The 9,331-nt window shown below is 42.1% G+C and overlaps 1 protein-coding gene across 1 annotated transcript in view; it reads right to left on the bottom strand.

Moving 5' to 3' along the window:
- LOC115584414 (metabotropic glutamate receptor 6-like) overlaps positions 1-9,331 on the bottom strand; it is a 39,479-nt gene that overhangs the window by 27,903 nt on the left and 2,245 nt on the right. Inside the window, exons 3-6 of the mRNA XM_030421816.1 lie at positions 5,616-5,832; positions 4,965-5,100; positions 4,683-4,837; positions 1-98 (exon numbers count right to left, since the gene is read on the bottom strand). The exon at positions 1-98 is cut by the window's left edge and continues 43 nt beyond it. Of these exons, the coding sequence (XP_030277676.1) occupies positions 1-98; positions 4,683-4,837; positions 4,965-5,100; positions 5,616-5,832 (606 nt within the window). The remainder of the gene's footprint in view (positions 99-4,682; positions 4,838-4,964; positions 5,101-5,615; positions 5,833-9,331) is intronic.

Genomic DNA, 9,331 nt, shown 5'->3' with positions numbered 1-9,331 from the left:
GGTCAGTTTACACCTGAAGTCATCTTCCCAGAACTCATTGAACCAGATGTTCCTGCGGTTGTTCTCCAGAGAACGAGAGGTGAAGTACTGATCAAAGCCTGAAACACACACACAACCTGACTAGCTTAATGACAGGCTCTCTGGTAACATCTAGCAGTAAAGCTATGTGGAGGTGAGCGTGGTCGGAGCACAGCTGCGGGAGACAGAGAATCAGAATCAGAATCAGAATCAGAAAAACTTTATTGTCCCCTGCACAAAGCAGTGGAAATTCGTCTTTGATGTGCTCACAGATGTGCATAGAAAAAAATGAACACAAGTTAAAAACACAGTTAACATAAAAACAGCAACACAATAAAATAAAATAAATACAGTGCAATAAATAGAGATAGGGTGGAGAGCACTCAGAAGAGCAGAGCCAGGTGAGTGATTGACAGAGCTGGCACCCAGTTACTAATCACTCACTCCCTTAAATGCAGTAGCGTGCTGGACTTCAGATAGAAGAGGCATGAGAGGCGTCCAGAGAGGAGGACGAGAGCACGACGGGAGCAGGAGAGCACGAGACACACGAGCCGCGTTCGGGTCCTGGGTCTGCACGAGTGTGTTTGTGGGCTTTAACTAAATAAAAGAGACTTAAAGAGGCATGATTTGTGCGAGCAGAACTCACGGTAGCTTGGAAATTGCTACAAGCTAATTATTGTAGACTGGTACAGTAATAATCCATTAAGAGAGAATAAACAGGAAGATAAAAGCATGTTACTGATGAACTTCATTTACCATCTGACAGTCTGCTTTCTGTTTCAAGACAATGATCGTGTGTTAAAATTACTTTTGGAACATTTATCGTAGTGTTGTCACGATACCAAAATTATGACTTCGGTACGATACCTGCCTAAAATATCTCGATACCGATACTAAAACGATACCGCAGCGGAAAACGAAAACATCATCAAAAGTAATGGAATAAAATATTAGATGACAGAATGTGGAACTTAAAATGATGTTTTTCTTTTTATTAATCAAAACACTTAAAAAAGTCAAAATAAAAACATCTATTTTTGTAAAAGTTGCTGAGATTTATAGCTACTTAACCTGTTACAACAACAATGAAATGATTATGCAGCTGTTTAACTTAGCTGCCAATGTGGTTACAAGCATCTCTGTATCCAAGAAGACAAGTGTCTTCTTGTTTTGTTCATTTGTCTAGTTTGCTCTCAGAGATTATTAAATAACCTGATTTTCCATTAAAAGCTCAGTGCTTGTTGTAGAAAAAAATGAACAGCACGTTAACTACAATTTTATTCAGCATAAAAATAATGAACATAAATGACATAAACTGTAAGTCTGGCAATTCATAAAATAAGATAATACTTTATTCGTCCCAAAGGGGAAATTTGCAATTTGCATTTCATGTTGATAAAGTTCAAACCCTGGATTATTAGCCTGTATGGAGCCAGAACAGTGACTTTAAAATTTGGCATCCAAAAAAAAAATTGGCATTGAAAACAAAACCAGTACTGAAAAAGAAACATTGTCATTGTAACATTTGTATTGAAAACAGTTGTATTGGCATTGAAACAAGTATTGGCACTGAAAAAAGAAAGTAATTCAAATAATTCAAATCCGAAAATCTTATCATTTTATTTTATTGGGATTTTTTTGTATTTTTCAATGACAATCTTCAGATTTTTTCTTCATGTCACTTTTTTTTCAGTGACAGATTTTTTTTACAATGTCACTTTTTTTTCAGTGTCACTGATTTTCAGTTTCAACTTTCTGTCACTGTTTTAGCGTCGAGAGGGCGGGGCCTGAGGGGAGGGGCAAGTAGAGCGTGGTTTGCATATCATTTGAGAAGGTGATGGCAGCAGCCTGCGGGAAGGCGGGGCTGGACGGTCCAGCCATAATACTGTTGTAGCCGGCTGTCTCTGGGCAACACAGAGTCCAACTACCTCGCAGACTTTTCTTCAAGCTCTCTCCTGATGTGTCCAAGTCTCTGTGTATCTGGTTCTGTCCCGGAACTCCCGAGCCCCGCTCCTATATGCGTATGGAGTGTGGTAGTAGTACCGGGCGCCGAGCACGGAGCATTAGCCCCAGTTAGCACAACAGTAGAACAGCCTGTTGTTCCGAGCCGGGGCTGCAGCGCTGACTGCAGCGCTCTGGTCTGCTCCCCGAGCTCTGTGCCACCGCACTGCTACCGGAGACCGGAGCTCCTGAGCTCCCGAGCTCCCCTATAAACTCAGTTCATGTGAATAATATCACTATTCCTACAATGACTCCTTTGAGTCGAAGCGAATAAACTCAACAAGTCAGTATGCGGGTAAAGTCAGCTGTGATTGTGCTACTGTGGTTCATAGTAAAGTACAACAGACGGCTGTAATCAAGTAACAGACACATATTTTCATAACTGACTGACTTTTCTCCAAGCACTCTCCTTTATTGTCCGGTCTCTGTATGCGTGTGTAGCAGTGCGGTGTTACAGAGCTCGGGGAGCAGACCAGAGCGCTGCAGTCGGCGAGGCAGCCCCGGCTCGGAGCGACACAGCTGGGGCTAATGCTCGTTAGCTCCGTACTACTACCACACTCCATACGCATATAGGTACCGGAGCTCGGGAGGTCCGGTCTCCGGTAGCAGTGCGGTGTTACAGAGCTCGGGGAGCAGACGGAGCGCTGCTGTCGGCGCTGCAGTCCCGGCTTGGAGCAACAGGCTGTTCTACTGTTGTGCTAACTGGGGCTTATGCTCCGTGCTCGGCGCCCGGTACTACTACCACACTCCATACGCATATAGAGACCGGAGCTCCGGAGCTCCGGGACAGAACCAGATACACAGAGACTTGGACACATCAGGAGAGAGCTTGAAGAAAAGTCCGCGAGGTAGTTGGACTCTGTGTTGCCCAGAGACGGCCGGCTACAATGGTATTATGGCTGGACCGTCCAGCCCCGCCTTCCCGCAGGCTGCTGCCATTACCTTCTCAAATGATATGCAAACCACGCTCTACTTGCCCCTCCCCTCAGGCAGTGACAGAAAGTTGAAACTGAAAATCAGTGACACTGAAAAAAAACTGACATTGTAAAAAAAATCTGTCACTGAAAAAAAAGTGACATGAAGAAAAAATCTGAAGATTGTCATTGAAAAATACAAAAAAATCCCAATAAAATAAAATGATAAGATTTTCGGATTTGAATTATTTGAATTACTTTCTTTTTTCAGTGCCAATACTTGTTTCAATGCCAATACAACTGTTTTTAATACAAATGTTTCAATGACAATGTTTCTTTTTCAGTACTGGTTTTGTTTTCAATGCCAATTTTTTTTTTTGGATGCCAAATTTTAAAGTCACTGTTCTGGCTCCATTAGCCTGCAACTACATTAGTGCACTAAAGTACAACACAAATGACCCAGACCTGGTGGAGGTCTGTGCTCTAATCAGACCATTTTCTAATTATATAAATTACAATATATATTATAAATTATTGACAAAAATGTACATGCTATGATTATATTACTAGTACTGATTGACTTAGTGGTGTTGTTGATCAGCATACTTGTGAACACCAGCACATGTTCTGGTAAAGTTCATGTTACCAGTGTGAACGTTGTGTCTGCATACAGAGATGTGTGGAACCACATTGGACTGTTAAAACAGTTAGCTTTACCCCTGACTGCCTCCTGCAACTCTGATGGTGAAAATAGTTTGCTTGTCACAAAAATAAACCTCGCTTGACTTCCATCTGGGGGATATTTATGTCATGTAATCTATCGTTAACCTGCAGCTCTTTAAACTCTCTGAACAAGTCTGTATGTCTGTCACTAGATGTTTTGCTGAGTTGGACGTGTTGGCTCCTTTGGTCTGAGGAAGAAAATACACATTTGAGGTGGCGCCTGGAGGGAGCCATTTGACCTCCAGACCAAAATGGTGATTTCTGTCTGTCTCCAGATACACATTTGCGTAACACCAGTTGATCAAGAGACGTCTGGACCTGGTTTGATCACTATGTTAAATGTGTCCCCCATACCCCCCACCCCCCGCTGTTCACTCCCTCCAAAGAGCAGACCCCCTCCCTTTGCATACCTCCTGTTTACCTTTTGTTTGAACCTGCCCTTCCCTGTTCTTTGTTCTTACTGTATAAAATGCTACTGTTTCATTTGCTCTGGGTCGACTCACCGGCTCCGACCCGCTCTGTGCCTGTCGGTTCACCAGTTTACCGGTATTCTTTGAATAAACACATCACCACAGCAAACTGCTCAACAGGACTTGAATGATTTTCTTCAACAGGTCATTATGGATTTAAAACATCATTTACAGACGGGCTTTGTGGTGTCCGTGGGCTTGCCCTCACTGTCGGCAACATATTTCACTCCGTGCGTCTGCTTCTTCATCAAGCCTAGGACGGTCTGCAGGAGCAGTCATGCTACTTTCAGCCATGTCTATCTCGCTCTGCTCTGTGACTGTCTGTCAGCGTGAAACCACGCCCACTCTGTCTGCAGGCAGTGAGGAAGCAGAGAGAAGCTGCACACGGACACGCTGCCCCGCTGTCGCACTACATTGAAAAAGTATTGTTTTTAACAGCTGGGTACCGCTGTACCTTTCTAGTATCGGTTTACCGTGCAACACTAATTTATCGGGATGGAGATGATTTTGGTTTTAAATAAAAATGTGTTGGTGTGGATGAAACCTCAGTTTTTACCATCTATTGAAGCTCGTTTAGGTAGGATGGTGACAGCACCCTCAGCAACGTCCTCCAGTTCTGCGATAGGTGAACTCTTGGCTCCCCAGCTGTCTGATCCCACGAACAGGAAATGACCCGTCAGGTTAGCACGCTCTGCTGCCTCAAGGACACGCCTACCAGAAAGAGAGGGGAGGAGTCAGAGAGGAGTCAAGGGACAAAGTTAAAAGAGAGAACTGAAGCGAGTTCTAAAAGCTGGCCCGATGAGACGGAGTCTGATCTGTGGTCAGTTAGTGTTTTTACTTAATGTCGTCCTCATTGGCGAAAATGATTACTCCTCTGGCGTTACTCGTCTCCATCAGTCGTTTGATGATCTTATCAAACTCTCCGGCTGTTGGCTCACGGGGAATCTTCACCGACTGAGCAATACACACCCCACCTGAGAGAGACAGACAGGTACAAGTAGAGACTGACAAGTTTAATGAGAAACAGTGTTTCCACCTGAGCTCATCTCAACCAGCCATCCACACACCAATAATGATGACACGAGCATTCATTCACATTTTCTTTTGACTTTTTTCTGGAAAATGAGTCAACATTTGTGCTTCATTGCAGCAGTTTCATTCCTGAGACTCAATTATTTTCTGGAATTCTCAATCTTTATGACTAGAGACTCAAAATAACCTGTTCAATACTGTTTGACATGATAGAGTTTTTACAGTGTACAGGATCAGAATTTTTTTTTAATAATACATCTGTAAAACTTTATACTATATTATATATTATCATAATTTATACTTAATATATGACAACAAAGGAAAGAGAAAATACTTTTAGGAAAAAAGTCATATTTTTAACCCTTTGAGCCTTTCTACACATATCCACAGATAAAATCCAGAACAGAGAGACAAAGTTCAACAGAACCAAACAAGAGAACGTAGAACAGTTACGTACCCGCCTCTCTGGAGATCTGCATGAAGGCATCAACTCCGCTCTCTCCGTAGTTTCCCTCGGAGGCGAGCGTGGACACGTAGTTCCAGCCCAGAGCTTTGACGATGTCCAGCATGGCCTGAGCCTGGTACGAGTCCGGAGGAACCACCCGAGAGAAGAAGTCGTACCGGTTATTATCGCTGAGTTCTGGAGCCGTTGATGCATAGCTCACCTGAGGGATCTGAATCAACAACCCTATGTGTCACTCACAAGTTGTCATGGGTACCAAATGATCTGCATGGCACAGAGACGTGTTTCTATTAATCAGTCCACCTCACTGATACAGACGGACAATATGATAGAAACGGGATTCATTACAGGACGGTCGCATTGGACTGAGTGTCCCTAATAAACTGGACACTGGTCCAGATCAGATCACTTGAGCAGTTTTATTTTTCAAGAAATTAATTATGAACTCAGCTGAGACCATCCTACTCAGATGCTCCCACAACCCACAGTTTGATTGACAGCTTTCACTTTAACTAACTCAACGAACCAGACAAGTTCACCTGAAGCAGAACACAGGTAAGACGGGACCTTCTTCAGTCCAAGCTCAGGGTCAAATTAAACACATGCACAGCACTGGTTTAACTGGAAGTACTGGGACACACACATACACACACATACACACACACACACACACACACAGGATTAGTGTTGTGTAACAGCCTGAGCTAAATGTGTGTCAGAGCTTCAATAAACTGAATAATAATCACATTAACACACGGTGTGTGTGTGTGTGTGTAGATTAATGAAGGAATCCACATTAACGACCTCCTAAAAGCAGCCCTTGTTATAACAGTCATCATCATCATCATCATGACGCTTCAGTGGAGCGAAACAAACACGACCATCAGCTCGCCGTGTGTTCAGGTTTTATCAAGAACCTCTAACACTCATGTGTGACATCACACTGAGCTCACTCAGTGATTGGTCAGCTGTGTGACAACAGGTGAGAACAGTAAACAGGTGTGAATTAGGATGAGGGGCGGATATGATGGATCGCAGCTCCTGCACGTGATTGGCTCATTTTGAGTGATGTCATGCTACATATAAAAGCTGCTTCCCCCAGAGACACCTCCTGCAGCTGTAGACTCACCTGTGTTCACCTGTAATGGATTGGATTTTCTATAGCGCTTTTCAAGTCACCCAAAGCGCCTGACAGGGTTCCAGGTTCCATTCATTCACACTCAGTCATACTGATGGTGGTAAACTATGACAGTAGCCACAGCTGCCCTGGGGCATTCAGCGCCTACGGGCCCTCCGACCACCACCTCAAACATACAGCAGTCAGACACACTCACACGAGGCAGGGTGGGTGAAGTGTCTTGCCCAAGGACACACCGACCATGAAGCATTTGGCCGGGCGGGGATCGAACCGGCGACCCTCCAAACATAGGCTGACTCGCTCTACCACTTGAGCCACAGTCGCCCCTGTCTGACAGACCAGCAGTTCACTCTGTGATCATAAACTGATCAGCAGGGATCACCACAGCAACAAACGCTAAACATCCCATGATGCATCTGTGACCAAGTGATTTAGTTTGATTTTGACAAACACACCCACAAATACACACACACACACACACACACACACACACACCACACACACACACACACACACACACACACACAGTCATTAAAAGCTTTCATTAGAGACAGTCAGTCAGTCATCAGGAACAAACTCTTTAAAACATTAATCCACAAACCAGACGGCTTCATCCTGTCTGTCCACCTGCCTGTTTTTAGGTCCACCAATACATCAACAGGTGTATTACCTGTACATTTACAGCTGTATTACCTGTATATCAACAGGTGTATATCCTGTACATTAAAAGCTGTATTACCTGTACATCAACAGCTGTATTACCTGTACATTAACAGCTGTATTACCTGTATATCAACAGCTGTATTACCTGTACATTAACAGCTGTATTACCTGTATATCAACAGCTGTATTACCTGTATATCAACATCTGTATTACCTGTATATCAACAGGTGTATTACCTGTATATCAACAGGTGTATTACCTGTACATTAACAGCTGTATTACCTGTACATTAACAGCTGTATTACCTGTATATCAACAGCTGTATTACCTGTATATCAACATCTGTATTACCTGTATATCGACAGGTGTATTACCTGTATATCAACAGGTGTATTACCTGTATATCAACAGGTGTATTACCTGTACATTAACAGCTGTATTACCTGTACATTAACAGCTGTATTACCTGTATATCAACAGCTGTATTACCTGTATATCAACATCTGTATTACCTGTATATCAACAGGTGTATTACCTGTATATCAACAGGTGTATTACCTGCACATTAACAGCTGTATTACCTGTATATCAACAGGTGTATTACCTGTACATTAACAGCTGTATTACCTGTATATCAACAGCTGTATTACCTGTATATCAACAGCTGTATTACCTGTACATCAACAGGTGTATTACCTGCATATCAACAGGTGTATTACCTGTATATCAACAGCTGCACATTTACAGCTGTATTACCTGCATATCAACAGGTGTATTACCTGTACATTAACAGCTGTATTACCTGCATATCAACAGGTGTATTACCTGTGCATTAACAGCTGTATTACCTGTATATCAACAGGTGTATTACCTGTACATTAACAGCTGTATTACCTGTATATCAACAGGTGTATTACCTGTACATTAACAGCTGTATTACCTGTACATTAACAGCTGTATTACCTGTATATCAACAGCTGTTTTACCTGTATATCAACATCTGTATTACCTGTATATCAACAGGTGTATTACCTGTACATTAACAGCTGTATTACCTGTATATCAACAGGTGTATTACCTGTACATTAACAGGTGTATTACCTGTACATTAACAGCTGTATTACCTATACATTAACAGCTGTATTACCTGTACATTAACAGCTGTATTACCTGTATATCAACAGCTGTATTACCTGTATATCAACATCTGTATTACCTGTATATCAACAGGTGTATTACCTGTACATTAACAGCTGTATCACCTGTATATCAACAGGTGTATTACCTGTACATTAACAGCTGTATTACCTGTACATTAACAGCTGTATTACCTGTATATCAACAGCTGTATTACCTGTATATCAACATCTGTATTACCTGTACATTAACAGCTGTATTACCTGTACATTAACAGCTGTATTACCTGTATATCAACAGCTGTATTACCTGTATATCAACATCTGTATTACCTGTATATCAACAGGTGTATTACCTGCACATTAACAGCTGTATTACCTGTATATCAACAGGTGTATTACCTGTATATCAACAGCTGTATTACCTGTACATCAACAGGTGTATTACCTGTACATTAACAGCTGTATTACCTGTATATCAACAGGTGTATTACCTGTACATTAACAGGTGTATTACCTGTACATTAACAGCTGTATGACCTGTACATTAACAGCTGTATTACCTGTATACTAACAGCTGTATTACCTGTATGTCAACATCTGTATTACGTGTATATCAACAGGTGTATTACCTGTACATTAACAGCTGTATTACCTGTACATTATCAGCTGTATTACCTGTATATCAACAGCTGTATTACCTGTATATCAACAGGTGTATTACCTGTACATTAACAGCTGTAATACCTGTACATTATCAGCTGTATTACCT

This window comes from Sparus aurata, chromosome 7 (genome assembly GCF_900880675.1).
Source record: "Sparus aurata chromosome 7, fSpaAur1.1, whole genome shotgun sequence".
Taxonomy (NCBI): domain Eukaryota; kingdom Metazoa; phylum Chordata; class Actinopteri; order Spariformes; family Sparidae; genus Sparus; species Sparus aurata.
Note: the sequence above shows the minus strand (reverse complement) of the source record. Positions and strands in the feature narration are given on the sequence as shown.